General features: G+C 45.8%; 1 protein-coding gene across 5 annotated transcripts in view; it reads right to left on the bottom strand.

Annotated features, from left to right (window-relative positions):
* fcsk (fucose kinase) overlaps nt 1-16,075 on the bottom strand; it is a 391,747-nt gene that overhangs the window by 11,312 nt on the left and 364,360 nt on the right. For 4 of the 5 annotated variants that reach the window (XR_013576865.1, XM_078543941.1, XM_078543938.1 and 1 more), the window contains 6 exons: nt 13,932-14,142; nt 11,466-11,632; nt 9,477-9,704; nt 8,340-8,483; nt 7,481-7,600; nt 5,453-5,640 (listed from right to left, as the gene is read on the bottom strand). Coding sequence is in view for 4 of the 5 variants with exons in the window: in XM_078543941.1 (XP_078400067.1) it covers nt 5,453-5,640; nt 7,481-7,600; nt 8,340-8,483; nt 9,477-9,704; nt 11,466-11,632; nt 13,932-14,142 (1,058 nt within the window). In the remaining variant the exon portion in view is untranslated. The remainder of the gene's footprint in view (nt 1-5,452; nt 5,641-7,480; nt 7,601-8,339; nt 8,484-9,476; nt 9,705-11,465; nt 11,633-13,931; nt 14,143-16,075) is intronic. The other variant, XM_078543939.1, reaches the window with a different exon arrangement.

Below are 16,075 nucleotides of genomic sequence, written 5' to 3'. Positions count from 1 at the left end.
AGTGCCTTCAGCCGCTTCTTGATATCACGTGGAGTGAATCGAATTGGCTGAAGACTGGCACCTGTGATGTTGGGGACCTCCATTGATCATCCACTTAGCACTTCTGGCTGGAGATTGTTGCAAATGCTTTAGCCTTATCTTTTGCACTGACGTGGTGGGTTCTGGATACTTATGCAGCCTCCTCCTCCAGTTAGTTGTTTAATTGTCCACCACCATTCATGACTGATGTGACAGGACTGCAAAAGTTTGACCTGATCAGTTTGTTGTGTGATCGCTCAGCTAAGTTTATAGCACATTGCTTCTGTTGTTTAGCATGCATGTTGTCCTGTTGTAGCTTCATCAGGTTGGCACCTCATTTTTAGGTATGCTTGGTGCTGCTCCTGATATGCCCTCCTATGCTCCTCATTGAATCAGGGTTGATCTCTTGGCTTGGTGGTAATGGATATGCCAGACTGTGAAGTTACAGATTGTGGTTGGATACAATTCTGCTGCTGCTGATGGCCCACTGTGTCTCATGGGTGCCCAGTTTTAAGTTGCTTTTCTGAATCTATTCCTATAAGCACGGCAGTCGTGACCCACAAAACTGTATCATCTCCACAAGGACTGTGCAGTCCTACCAATACTGTCATGGACAGATGCCTGTGTGACAAGTAGATCAATGAGGCCATAGTCATGTCGGCTTTTCTCTCTTGTTGGTTCTCTCATCACCTGCTGCAGATATCACAGTCTGGCAGATATGTCCTTCAGAACTTGGCCAGCTCGATCAGTAGTGGTGCAATGAGCCAGTCTTGGGCATTGAAGTGCCCCACCCAAAGTACATTCTGTGTCCTTGTTTCTGCTATCTTGTTCAACATGGAAGAGCACCAATTCATCAGTTGAGAGAAGGTGGTAGGTTGTAATCAAGAGCAGGTTGCCCATGTTTGACCTGGTGTCATGAAACTCCATGGGATCTGGAGTACATGACTCCCAGGGCCATTCCTTCCTGAGTGAATACCACTGTGATGGTGGAGTCTTGGACCTTGGTTGTAAGATATGATTTGATGAGTATGATTATATCAGGCTATTGCTTAACTAGTCTGTGGGACAGCTTCCCCATTTTTGGCACAAATCCTCTGACATTAGTGAGGAGGATTTTGCAGGGTCTGGTTGTGCATTTGTCATGTCCAAGTGCCCAGTTCAATGCTGGGTGCTCTGTTTGGTTTATTCTCATTGTTTTTCAAAGCTATTTTGATACAACTGAACGATTTGCTTGGTCATTTCAGAGGCAGTTAAGAATTACCCATATTGCTGTTGGTCTAGAGTCACATATAGGTCAGACTGGGTAAGGATGCCAGATTTCCTTCCTGAAAGGATATTACTGAACCTGATGGGTTTTTAGAACAATTACCATTACTGATACTAGCTACTTTTTAATAATCCAGATGTATTAAATTAACTAAATTTAAATTTTGTGGTGGGATTTTAACTCATGAGCTGAATTTTACGCTGATTGGGCGGGTGCGCACCCGACTCGATCGGGCGTGAAATCGTGCGAGATCACGTGGGGCAAGCATCCCGACGTCATCCCGCACTCGTGCGATATTGCGGTCCGCAGATGGGTGCGGGTGTCGGAGCCGCGCCCACCATCAATTAAAAGGGCACTTAAGGTCATTAAAAAGGCAATTGACCAAGATTTCACGTCGCCTGTGTGATTTTGCGCTCATCACACGGGCAAAATGGGCAGGCAGGCATCCACGGGCGGGATAAAAAGGGTCAGCAGCATTGCCATTGTGAGTAATGAGGAGTTTTGGAGATAGTTTGCTGCTGATTGCTTATTGGTACTTGCAGCTTCATCTCTGTTTGGGGCTTCATTGTTAACATTTCCAGGCCGCATGTGAGGACTTATTGGTGTCTCCAAGGTCCCCGGAGGATTTTGACTGTGTGGATCCTTCCAGGTATCAGACAGCCCTCTTTTATCCAAGTAATGGGGACTGTGGTCTCTGCTGGTGGCACCTCCTCTGAGGAGGAAGAGAGGGGCAGAAGGGAGATGAGGCCAGGTGTCCCTATGCAGCTTCCAGGGGAGCGACCTGTGGGAGAAGAGGCGCAGGGCCAGCAGACCAAAGCGGAATGGGCCGCAGAAAAAGCCACTATCTTGCTGCCAGGGTTTACAGGCGGCGATGCAGTTACCTCTAGTCCAAGGTGCAATGCTGAAGGAGGCTCCACCTCTCCAGGGAGACTGCGGCCTCCATTTGTCACATGATTGGGCCTGAGATCACCTCTGACTGAGTGGGTGGACACTCAATGCCAGTGGCTCTGAAGTTCACAGTGGCCCTCAACTTCTATGCCTCTGGCTCTTTCCAGAGGTCAGTGGTGGATCTGTGTGGAGTGTCCCAATCAGCTGCCCACACTTGTGTCAAGCTGGTGACAGACGCTTTGTTCAGTGGGGTCATGACATTTATTCATTTCTGCACGGACAAGGCCAGAGGCTTTGCAGCGATTGCTGAGTTCCCCCACATCCAGGGTGCAATCGACTGCACACGTGGCCATCAAATCGCCAGTGGGTCAGCCAGATGCCTCCGTTAACAGGAAGAAATTCCACTCCAATAACATGCAGGTAGTTTGTGACCACAAGACGCATATTCTGCAAATCTGTGCAAGGTCCCATGACGTTTACATCCTCACACACTCCCACGTGCCAAGGCTCTTCGGTGCTCCCGCTCGGTTGGCTGCTGGGCAACAAGGTCTATCCATTGAAAAGGTGGCTTATGATACCTCTCCGCCACCCAAGAATAGAGGCAGAGCAGCATTATAATAGGGGTCATGCCTCCACAAGGGCAGTGATAGAGAGGACCATAGGTCTTCTGAAGATGTGCTTCCAATGCCTGGACCATTCATGAGGTGCACTACAATACCCCCCAGAGTGGGGACAACACCCCTTAACAGTTCACCACGCTGATCCATGCCAACATGGTACTCACCCTTCCTAAGCATAGCAGGTCATTGAACCTCTTGCAGCACAGCACCCATGTGCGCCACACAATGTCATGGTTGCTGACCTGGGCTGCCACTCCTCCATCAGGGGTGGTGGGGTGGCCTCCTCCTTCTGTCCCTCCTGACAGCCATCTCCTCCAGGAGGACCGCGAGGCGCTCGTCCAAAAAGAGAGGGGCTGAGTGCCCACCTGACCTGCCCTCCCGCCTGGCATCTCCAGCCGCTCCGAGGTCCTCAGTACTGTCTCTGCAACGTAGACTGCATGCTTCGTCACTGGAAGCCTTCATGGAGATGCCTGTGCCGTTTTTAGACTAGCCGCTGGGTCGCCATTGGACCTGGTGTCTGACAGGCCCTCGTCTGGCCCTTCCCGACCATTGGGAGGCTGCGTTTCACGCTGGGCGGGCCTTAATTGGCCCGTCAGCGGGAAATTGCAGTTGTGGGCCGATCGCAGTCAGGGGCCTGTTTCCCGGCCACTCCCAGGCCTGATTACGATCACGCCCACCAGCCCAGCTGAAAATTCAGCCCCATGTCTCCGGATCATTTGTCCAGACTTACTATTTACTAGTCCAGTATAGATGACTAGTTCAGTAACATAACCATTATGGTACCATACACACTAGGACAGTAGGAGGCCATTCAGCCCCTTGAACCTATCTGCAATTCAACTGGACCATGCCTGATCTGTACCTGAACTCCGTTTACCCGTCTTGTTTTTATTTCCCTTGATGCCCTTGCCTAACAAAGAACTATCTAGTATCTTTTAATCCGCTCCCAGCATTCACAGCCTTTCGGGGGAGAGAATCCTACAGTTTCATTACCTTTTGTGTGAAAACGTGCTTCCTGATTTCGGCCTAAACGGTCTGCCTCTAATTTTAGGTCATGGGGGTGTCCCTTCTAATAATCTGGTCAGGAAGGAACCTCATTGAGTGAGTCACAGGTTGCTGTCTTTACTTTCATACACATCTGACACGTGATAAGATTTGCTATGATCACTCAAGCTCATTTACCTCAATATGGTGACTTTCATCTATTGGGAGCCAAGATGATGGATGCAGAGTCACTTGGATATTGGACATTTGTTTTTGTAAGTAAGAGAAAAATCAACCAACATAGGAACAGCAGTAGGTAACTCAATGCCTTGAGCCTCTTCCTTAATCCAATCAGGTCATGGCTGATCTCTATCTCAACTCCATTTATCCACCTTTGTTGTTTTACTAAAAGAAATCTATTGATCTCAGTCTTGAATTTTCAATTGACCCAGTATCCACAACATCAATATAGCATAGAATGGCTACAGCACAGGAGGTCATTCGGCCCATCGTGTCTGTGCTGGCTCTCTGCAAGAGCAACTCAGTTAGTGCCACTCCCCAACTTTTTCCCCATAGCCCTGCAAATATGTTCTCTCCAGATAATTATCCAATTCCCTCTTGACTGAATCTGCCTACACCATACTCACTGGCAACCATTCCAGATTCTAACCACTTGCTATGTAAAAATGATTTTCCCCATGGTGCCATTGCTTCTATTGTCAATTGCCTTAAATCAGTATCCTCTGGTTCTGGATCCTTCTGCCAATGGGTACATTTTCTCCCTGTCTACTATATCCAGATAACTCATGATTTTGAATACCTCTATCAAATCTCCTTTAATCTTCTCTTCTCCAAGAAGAACAGCCCCAGCTTCAGCAATCTATCCACATAACTAAAGTTCCTCATATCTGGAACCATTCTCATGAATCTTTTCTGCACTCTCTCTAATGCCTTCACATTTTTCTTGAACTGTGGTGCCCTAAACTGGACACAATACTCCAGTTGAGGCTGAACCAGTGTTTTACACAGGTTGATTAAAACTTCCTTGTTTTCGTATTCTATGCCACTATTTATAAAGCCCAAATAGAATCATATTTTACACTTTTGGGAAGTACTCTCAGCTTTGAGATCTGAGTTTGAGTTCAGCCAGAGTTGGGTGGAAAGTCTCTCTAGATAAGCTCTCAAAGTCCTACAGGAGTGGATTTGGGTTGCCTCAATGAAGTTCCTAGAATATCCTCCCTGCCGAAGACCAACTAACTCAAAGGATCTTTGACATCCACCTAAGAAAGTCTCAATTTAATGTCTCATTTGAAAGAATCCACCTCTAGCAGTGCAGTGCTAAGAGAAGTGGATTATGCTCAAGCCTTGGAATAGGACCATCACCTCTGACTCAGAGGTGACAGTGCTACACACCACGCCAACTCAGCACAGCATGGGAATTGTACCTGGGACACTCCTGGTGTTATAGTTCAGCTCAAATGTACAATTGGGAGATTCTATCTCTGTGAAATTAATTAATTCCCTAACAATAATTTTAGGATTCCCATGATATTTTCTGCTGAGTTCCCTCAGGGCAAAAAGTATTGTGCTACACCTGCAATAGAGGAGCATTTGGGACTTGATAAAGTCACCTCAGGTTGTTCCTGAGGCACCAACATGTGACGAGTGGCCTAACCTGTAGAAGGTTACGTGCAAGTCGTGTTTTCCCTGTGTACACCAGCAGCAGGTGGTCATTCAGGGTCTTCACAAATTCATCCGTCACTGCAATGCGCTCAACGTCTACTCGCAGGGGCAACTGGGGTTTGGACCGACCAATCTTGATACCAGGCACCAGACCCCCGACTTGATCCTGCCAGCCTCCACCTAGAAAAGTGTGGAACTTTAATAAGGATAAAGAAAAACTTGCATCTATCCAGAAACCTTTCATGACAACAGGGCATCCCAAAGAGCTTTACAACTAATGTCGTATTTTTGAAATGTAGTCACTGTTGTAATGTAGGAAACACAGGAGCTAATTTGTGCACAGATTCCCCTCCTCAAAACTCTGGTCTATTTCTCAATTACCCCCAACACCTCCTACACTACCTGCGGCCATGAAACTGGGGAGAATTACCCTGTTCCACTTCCTGTATGGTCACAGGATCTTTTATCTCCACCTGAGAGGGGGACCTCGGTTTTAACATCTCATCTGAAAGACAATGCAGCATTTCCTCAGTAGCTCGCTGAGATGTCAGCCTAGAAGAGGGGTTCATGTCTCTTGAGTGGGGCTTTTGACTCGGGGTGAGAGTGCTGCCCATTGAGCCACATCTAAACCACCAATGAGGCCATTGGAGGCTTCAATTTTCTTGTTGGCAGGACATCTCTCAACAAACAGTGGACAACTGTGAGGCATTCAACCATCTTCACGGTGAGAATGAGCTTTACCTGCCTTGGGGAATGGTTTGCCTCAAGATTTATTTTTTAATTGAGGGACCTCAGTAAAGACCCATAATGCAGGATAACATTCAGGTTGAAAGGGTACAAATGGTAAGATGGCACCAAGTTCGGGTTTTAAAGAGCTGCAGATCGAGAGAGGAGGGTGCGGTTGAGAGTCCCTCAGTTTTCAGGTGCACTGTACCTGTACACAGAACACTCCTCAGGTAAGGGAAACACTAACTGCTCTCCCCTCCACTTCACAAGAAGAACATCCTCATTTGGTTAATCACACAGTAGCAACAATTGCCAGCTTAGAAAAGTCCTTCAGATATTCTCATTACATTTAAAATTATTGAGCAACTCAGTAAAATACATTTCCCTTTGACAGGCATACACACCAGAGACTATGTGTGCAGGGGCACTGGGCAGTCTATTATCAAGGCACACAGACAAGAAGGTGCCTGGTTTTATCTCTACTTTGTACTTATATAAATGGTCTCTGCTTGGACAGCAAGTGGAATTACACAATTGGCCTCAGCACCCCTGGGTTAGAATGGGATAAGATTCGCTATCTAATGGCTCCTGTTGGTAGCACTCGTTCATGGACAGTAGGTGAGGATTATATCCCATGAAGAATGAGATTGCTGGTAATATGTTAGCATGAATTCAGTATTGATTAATGGACAGAAAAAAAGAGTGGGAATAAATGGGCCATTACTGGGATTTTGTATCAATGAATTAGATGAAGGGACCGAGTGTATGTATCCAATTTGCTGATGATACAAAGCTAGGTGGAAAAGTAAGCTGTGAGGAGGACACAAAGAGCTTGCAAAGAGAATACAGACTAATTAATTGATAGGGAAATAAGGTTGCAAACAGAGTATAATGTGGAAAAGTGTGAAATTATCTACATCATATTGTCTCTTGAACCCAACTTCTCTCCCCAGCTAACTTGTTCCACAACAAAAACAAAAATAGCTGGAAAAACTCAGCAGGTCTGACAGCATCTGTAGAGAGGAAGACAGAGTTTGTGGAGAGGAAGACAGACCACAGATGCTGTTAGACCTGCTGAGTTTTTCCAGCTATTTTTGTTTTTGTTTCAGATTTCCAGCATCTGCAATATTTTGCTTTTAACATGTTCCACAACTCTCTGGATGAATATATTCTCTAAATCCCCTCCCTTTTCCTAATTGTCAACTTGTGTCTCCTGGAGTTGGATTTCTTCACTACTTTAAACCATTTGCCCAAATCTTGACAATCTTGGATCTGGGATGGTCCCTATGATTACCTGTCGTCAGCATTTGCTCCAGGTGAAGAACAGCATGGATCAGGGAAGAGGTGTCGGAGGACTTCCCAGCTGCTGTAATCAGTGCTGCCATCACGGCCCCTGCCAGGATGCTGCTTGTACCTAAAATAACAACAAACAATAAACAATCCCAAACACCACAGCAATGTTTTTGTTAAGGCCTTTAACCATTAATTATCTACTTTATCTAAACATCAGTCAGAGTTCCTGCACTTATCAACTGACACCGGAAAGAAGTGTGTTTGTGTGTGTATGTGCAAGTGTGCGTGTGCGTGCACGTGTGTGAATGTGAATGTATGTGTGTGAGTGTGTGAGAATGTGTGCGTGCGAGTGTGCGAATGAGTACGCACAAGAGTCTGCGTGCAAGCATGTGGGTGAGTAAGTGCGGGAATACTTGTGTGTGTGTGTGTAGGAGTCGCACATTTCAATTGAGAACCTCAGGTGAAGAGCCAAAGACCTAGTGCAAGACATCACTAGAGTAAAAGAGAAGACAAGGTAAATGAGGAAGGAGTGATTAGGTGACAAGCTTGGGTTTTGCATGCCTGATAGTTAAAAGAGGAAGGGAGGTAAGAAGTTGCTGGGAAAGAAGGAATGAAGAGTGCGAGATGGTACAATGAGTCTTGATTTCAACAAGGAGAATTTTAAAGATGGGAGAATATAGAGTATAACAGGGTAACTGTAGCAGAAGAGTGCCTCCTAGTGAATCAGCAGTAACTGTGTCAAAGGGTGGGAATTTGGCAAGGGAAGGGACAAACATGAATGCAAACGGTGAAGGAAACAGAATTTATATTTTGGAAGTAGCAGATGCTGTTACTCCCAGGTTTATCTTATTGTTACTCACCTAGGCCAGATCCATGTGGGAGACTGGACCAAGTGTGAAGCTCAAAGCCACCACCAAAGCCTGTCATTAACTGATCCCGTAATGATACATGGGAAGGGTAGTGGATAATTTCTGTGCAGATAAAGGCTGCTTTCAACAAGGCTCCTGTCAACAGACAGTACATGTATTAAAGAACAGAACCAATACAACAATGTTCTATAATAATATAGTCTCTGATAGGTTTGTTTCACGGCATCTCAAGGTTTTTACAGCTCATTGTGTCTGCACAGCTCTCCCAATAAACAATTTATTTAGTGCCATTATCTCGCCTTCTCCCCATAATCCTGCATGTTGTTCTTTTTCAGATAACAGTCATTTTACATAAAAAGAAATCTATGTAAATGTGTCATGCCAGTGCATTTCAACCCACTGGCTTTGAGACTCTTATTTTCCAGCCCAATTTAAAGTGAAGAAATAGGCCACTGAGTCATTCTTCACCTCACATCCAGTTCCTACACTGGCACTTTCTTCCTAAAGGAAGTTGCTATCCCCTGGAATCATCTTACAATCTTACAGCACAGAAAGAGGTCATTCAGCCCATCACGCCTGTGCTGGCTCTTTGAAAATTAGTCCCACTCCCCCGTTCTTTTCCCCATGGAGCTGAAAATTTTACCTTTTTATGTATAAATCTAAACCTACGTCTGTGGAACAGGCTCTCTCGGGAGACAGTGAAAGTAGTTTTGATTCATTCAAATGTAAATTAGATTGATTACTTTCACAAAATACCATCTCAGATTACAGCGTACGAATAATTTGAGACATGAGGTGTGGTAGATGTAGCATATTTGGAATGAAGAGGTCAATTTGGGCCTATGTTTCCCAAAGCTCTCTACCACTGTGATTTAGCTTACTTCATGTCTGTGTTTGTTGTAGACTAACTGAGGATGCTAGGTGGTGAACTCGATAGACCGTGATCTTTATTTCATCAAGCAATTCCCATGGACATTTTCTCACCTTAATCTGAGGCCGGTTTGTAATGTGCTTTCTTCCACCTTGGCTGTGATTAAGCCAACTCAATATGGAGTGGGGATAGACCCTGTGACTTTTCAGCTCTCTGTGCAATAGGCAGTCTATCTACCACCCTCGCCTTGAACATACCTGGTGCACGTGGCTGACAGTAGTCCTGCAGATCCTCCAGACTCTGACACACTATTTCCATGGCCATTCTCTGCTCTCTGCCTCCACTGTTCAGGACTAAGTGCAGTTTAGGCTCTGCGATGCGACGCACCTTCGCGCCAATTGGTTTGCGCTTGTCCACTAGAACGGCGATATCCAGCACCGCTCCCCCGTGCTCATATGTTATTGGAGGCGTGTCACTCCAGCCACCTGTGGGAGGGAGATACATATCTTAAAGCTTGGGCACCGAGTTGAGAGGGGTCAAGGGATAAAATTTCTAATAAACTTTAGAAATGATTCCTGCAGCAAACTCTCAGGATGAGACAACACAGACAGATTTAAAAGGGAAAGCCACACTTCCAAGCTGGGTCTCTTACAGGTTCACAGATAGAATTACAATGCCGGAGCCTCAGATCTCTAACCTGCGCTCCTTATGGGTACGGTTCCCCACAGCAAGAGTAAATTTAATTCTTCAAAGTAACATTCCTTCTGTTCTTCCCCCTTATATGGGACAATAATCCAACCTGTTTGTATTAAGGTGTTGGAAAACCTTCATTGATCAGCTGAGCAGGAAAGCTGCATCTTCTGAAAAGTAGCATCCTAATTTCTGCTGGGGGAACTGTGTCAAATGCTGACAGAGGTTACAACATACAAGTTACAGTTCAGCCCAACCTGTGTTAGATTTTACCCTCCACATGAGCATACAATCCTAATCAAATTTACTCACCCTGATCCATATCCTTCAACCCTTTATGCTTCATTGTTCTGTCTGATCTATTACAGAATGTTCAGAGTTTCTGCCTCAGTCACTAATTGTCTCAAGTGAATTCCACAGCCTCACAACTCTCTGTGCATGAAGAGGTTTCTCCTGTCCTCTGTTTTGAATCTCTTAATATTCAATCTTATATCGATGGTCTCACATTCCTGACCCATTATCCACTGGTAACAGTTTGCTTCTCTCTATTCCATCATATCTGCCCATAATGTTAAACATCTTTATTATAATGTTCTGTAATCTAACAAAAAAAGTTTTTTTCATTTGTATTTCTTCATATCTGACAGAATCCTATTGAATCTATTTGTAGCCTCTTAAATCTCTCAATATTCTTCCTGTTGAGTAGAATTCACTACTACACGTGGTATTGTAACTGAGGTCTGTTTAAGATTTTAATAGGAGTTCATCAATAGCTCTTTCATATTTAATACCTCAGGAGGTAAGACCTAGAATTCCATGAGGTTTTTTTACAGCACAATCAATCTAAGGTGCTCCTGTAACCCAAATTCCCACCGCTCTTCCACAGCACTGAGTCTGCTTCCATTCGGACTATATTTTTTTTAACCAAGTGCCATTTGGAACTTCAGGTCGAACATGCTATGGGATTCCACACATGTGTGCGCTCATCATTCCCATCCTTGTTTTCAAATTCCTCCAAGGTCTCACCTCTCCCTGTCACTGTAACCTCCACCAGCACTATAACACTCCAAGATCTCTGCATTCCTCCAATTCTGGCCTCCTGAACATTCCCGATTTCCACTGCACAACAATTGGCGGCTTCAGTTGCTTAGGCCCTAAGCCCTGGAATTCCCTCTCTAAAATTCTCTGTGTCTCTCTCCTCCTTTAAATTGCTCCTTAAAACTTACTTCTTTAATCAAGATTTTGGTCACCTGTCCTATTATGTGTTAATGTGGCTCGGTGTTAAAAAGTTGCCTGATAACACTCCTGAGAAGCACCTTGGGATGCACTACAATAAATGTGCTCCCTTGGATCTTCATTGGAGAGTCAGCCTGAATTCTATGCTCAAGTTTCTGAAGAGAGACTTGAATCCATAGCTTTCGGAGGTGCTATCAACCAAGCCATGGTTAACAAGGCTAGCGTATCCTCTCAAGCTGTAGATTAAATCGTAACCTGACCTTAAGATACTCAAACAAAGTGCAGTTAGTAAGCTCTAACAGCTAGAGCAGCACAATTACCTGAGATATCGATACGGGCAGGACACTCAGCCACCACCCACTGATTCATGGGCGGAAGCTCCACCTGTCCCATGGAGATGAACTCTCGTGCTGACATCACGGCCCGTCGGATCAGGATCTGCTCCGCCCCCTCATAGTGACGGGCAGCCCTCACCAGAAGGTCTGGTCTGCAATACAAAGACAGAAAATTGCATCAAAGGCTTGGTAAGCCTAAAATGAACACATGGCAACTTTCAAGATGGTTTAGTCTATGGGTTTTCAAACAGGATTTTGTCAGGCCCTCAGGTTTCTATCCCTCTGCAGCCATGTATAGCATCTCCAGAATTCTATATAAAATATTGATCTCTATTTTATTGCTGTAAACTAATAAAGCTGGAAGTTTTTTTTTAAATGACATCACTGTTTTCGTTGGAGTAGCTGCCAGTCGGTTGGATGTTAGGACAAGGAGTCCCAAGTAGTAATTAAATATTCTCCCACACATTAGGCAGAATTTTACGTCCCGGGGGCGAGGGGCAGGCACGTGCCTGACCTGATCGGGCATAAAATCACATGAGATGATGTTGGGCGAGTGTCCCAACATCATCACGCAATTGCGTGATATTTTGCTCGGCAGGTGTGCGCAAAAGTCAGAAGTGCGCCCGTCGACAATTAAGAGGGCAATTAAGCCCATTAACAGCGCAATTGTCTCTGATTTTCTGTGGCCCATCCAACCTGACAGTTGGCGGACAGGTGAATCGGCCAGGTGGCCTTTACACTTTTCATTAAACGTCATCCAAAGACGGGATGAAACCTCCGTTATGAAATAAAATAAAAATATCTGTGGACAGCACTTTTATGAGGTATGCTTTCAGGTGCTTGATTGTGATGCATGGACATTTTTTCCAGCTTTTTGAACCTTTAGTTAACCATTTGCAGGTCTGCAGCTCCCTGAGGCAGCAGTATGCCTTCAGCGAACTCACTCAGTGCTCAGCTGCACCCGCAGTGACGTCATCGCCCCCCTCTTCCCGCCCTCACCCTGGTAGCGCTGAGCTTTTCAGCGTGCATTTCACGCTGGCTGGCCGTTAATTGGCCAGCTAGTGTGAAATCACGGTCGGGGGCTGATCGCAGTCGGGGGTCCGTTTCCCTGCTCCCGGGCCACCGATCACGAGTGCCCGCCAAGGGTAAAATTCAGGCCATTGATTTAACTCTCTGCCAATCTTCACTCGGGCTGAAAGCAGTGCAATTGCTAATTAGAATAGCTTCACTCCTCCACTCAACTGTCCCCTTTCCCTGGGAGAGGTTCATGGGCAGTGACATGTGTCACTCAAAAAGCCATTTTTTATGTGTGAGCCAGATAGCAAGTGCAACCAAGACACTCAAATTCAGGAGGAATCACAGTCAAGCTAGAGTATGTTATCACCCAGCGTGTGCGCGCACACACACAGATCAGCAGACAAAAACACAGACACATGGATAGACACACAGATAGACAAACACAAGCGCACATGCAGACACATTTATATGCACACATACAACATAGACAAACACACACAGAGACACTGACACACAAACACACATGCATATACACACATGGACGCACACATACAGATACAAACATGCGTGCACAGGCACAAACACATACACAAACAAACAGGCAGACAGACACTTGTGCACAGGCATACAGACTCATACAGACAGACACACAGGCTGACAGATGTACACACATCAAAACACACCGCACAGCCATTAGTAGTCAAGAGCAGGCATCCTGGCTAATTTTTCATTCCTGAGGCCAAAAGGTACCAAAGCTTGGCTGTACCCTCTGGTACCTGTGATTGTCCATGTATCAATTTGCACTAAAGGAGCACATGAAATGGATTCTTAGCATAGGTTCACATTGCAATCATTTATTTGTCCAACACTTGGTAGACAGTGGCTCTTCCTCCTCAGACTCTAAGCTAAACTCCATTCTCATTCAATCCACATTCCCTGTGTATAGGGGAGTTTCAATGGACCTTGGGCACATTTGCTCAAGAGTGTACAGTATCTGTTTTTGCAATGGAGGAATTCTACACGTGATAAGCCTTGTGCTGAGATCCTGTCCCACATGCACCAACAACATTCATGTGTGAGTTTAAACTTAGAAGGATATGATGATAGAGTGGGTTGAAGTTTAGGTTGGGCGGAGGCTCCTGTGGAGCATAAATATTGAACAGTTGGGCCAAATGGCCTATTTCTGTGCTGTAAATTCAAAGTAAACATTAATATTAGCAGATTATTCAACTGTGTTGGCATTACAATGGAGCCCACAGCCCTACACTTCTGGGGCTGGTCAGGTACAGTGCACAGCAGCAGAAAGCTCTCCTGCACTGTGGTACAGGGGTTTTCTAAATGGAAGAGACAGCAGTAGAATCAGCTGTTGCTCAAAAAACTATGGTTATCAATTATCCAGTAATTTATTAATCCAGGAAGAAGCTCCGTCCTCACCTGCTCAGCCATTTACCCCGCTCCTCCGTCAGCCTCTTCACTCCGAGCACCACGTTCCCCTTTTCCAGCAGCTGAAAGGCATCAATCCATGCTGGATTGGCAGCAGGTCCACTGCGGAGCCCTCCCTGCCCTCCAGCCATGCAACCCAAGACATCAGCAACACAGGCGAGGGTGCGGGCTGCAATCCCCAGGTCCACAGTGGCGGTAGCTACTATAAATCAAGAGAACAGGTTAGCTTCAACTCAACAAAAACCTCCAGTGACTCTTCACCGGGGCTGAAAATCAACTGGACGGCGATGTGAAAAGCAAATGAGTTGTCAAGTAGACACTCACCAATTTTACACCCTCCCATCAAAGAGCCACCCATTGCACAGCCACCTGACATGGATGCTCACCGGTTACGCATTCAGCATCCCCTCTCCCCTCACACACCCGGCCCCTCACCCACTTCTGCTCTTGATACATGCTGCCTGTGAAACACCCACTCATTATACATATCTGCCTGGGATGGGGAGATGGTGGCGTAGTATTAATGTCATTGGACTAGGAACCCAGAGGGCCAGGCTAATGCTCTGGGTAATGGGTTCAAATCCCACCACGACAGTTGGTGGAATTTAAATTCAATTAATAAATCTGGAATTGACAATTAGCCACTGTAATGGTGACCCTGAAATTATCACCGATTGTTGTAAAAACCCATCTAGTTCACTGATGCCATTTCAGGAAGGAAATTCCCCATCCAAACCTGGTCTGGCCTAAATGTGACTCCAGATCCACAGCCATGCAGTTGACGCTTGACTGCTCTTGGAAATGGGCCAGCAAGCCACTCAGTTCAAGGGCAATTAGGATGGGCAACAAATGTCCACCTTGCTAGCGACGCTTACAACCCATGAAAGAACAAAAAAAAACACACCCACCTGTGATACACCTCACCCTTACACACCATCCTGGCAGCGTTTATAACAGGTGGCTAATCCTCAACCCCATTGTTGCTTGACCTACTGTAGTTGTACTCAACACCCACTAAGTCTGGAAAATACCCAAAAGGTTGACAAAAATAATTTGCTTCCACACACACTTGCTGACCAAGTCACCTGGGTGCAGTTCAATTGGTGACTGATTTACTAACATCTGCTTGGCTAAGTTTGAATCCCTCTCACCCTGTATAGAAGGTTGTGTGTTGAAGCAGACTTGAATGAGCATTCTAGGCAGGTACAAGAGTGTAGTACTGAGTTGCCAGAGGTGCTGTTCCTTCATTTTTTAAAAATTCATTCATGGGATGTGTGCGCTGCTGGCTGGGCCAGCATTTATTGCCCATCCATAATTGCCCTTGAGAAGATGGTGGTGAGCTGCCTTCTTGAACTGCTGCAGCCCATGTGGTGTGGGTACACACAGTGCTGTTAGGGAGGGAGTTCCAGGATTTTGATCCAGCGACAGTGAAGGAACGGCAATATATTTCCAAGTCAGGATGGTGATTGGCTTGGAGTGGAACTTCCAGGTGGTGGTGTTCCCATCTATCCGCTGCCCTTGTCCTTCTAGATGGTGGTGGTCGTGGGTTTGGGAGGTGCTGTCTAACAAACTTGCTGCTGCTACTGTGCGTCGGTGGTGGAGGGAGTGAATGTTTGTGGATGGGGTGCCAATCAAGCAGGCTGCTTTATCCTGGATGGTGTCAAGCTCCTTGGGTGTTGTCGGAGTTGCACTCATCCAGGCAACTGGATAGTATTCCATCACACTCCTGACTTGTGCCTTGTAGATGGTGGACAGCAGTTGAGGGGTCAGGGGGTGAGTTACTCACCGCAGGATTTCTAGTCTCTGATCTGCTCTTGGAGCCACAGTATTTATATGGCTAGTCCAGTACAGTTTCTGGTCAATGGTAACCCCCAGGATAGTGTGGGATTTTCTGTGATGGTAATGCCATTGAATGTCAAGGGGCGATGGTTAGATTCGCTCTTGTTGGAGATGGTCATGCCTGGCACAGTGTGGCGTGAATGTTACTTGCCACTTGTCAGCCCAAGCCTAGATATTGGCTAGGTCTTGCTGCATTTAGACAGGGACTGCTTCAGTATCTGAGGAGTCGCGAATAGTGCTGAACATTTTGCAATCATCAGCGAACATCCTCACTTCTGACCTTATGATCGAAGGAA

Source organism: Cetorhinus maximus, chromosome 6, assembly GCF_964194155.1.
Source record: "Cetorhinus maximus chromosome 6, sCetMax3.hap1.1, whole genome shotgun sequence".
Lineage (NCBI taxonomy): Eukaryota > Metazoa > Chordata > Chondrichthyes > Lamniformes > Cetorhinidae > Cetorhinus > Cetorhinus maximus.
Note: the sequence above shows the minus strand (reverse complement) of the source record. Positions and strands in the feature narration are given on the sequence as shown.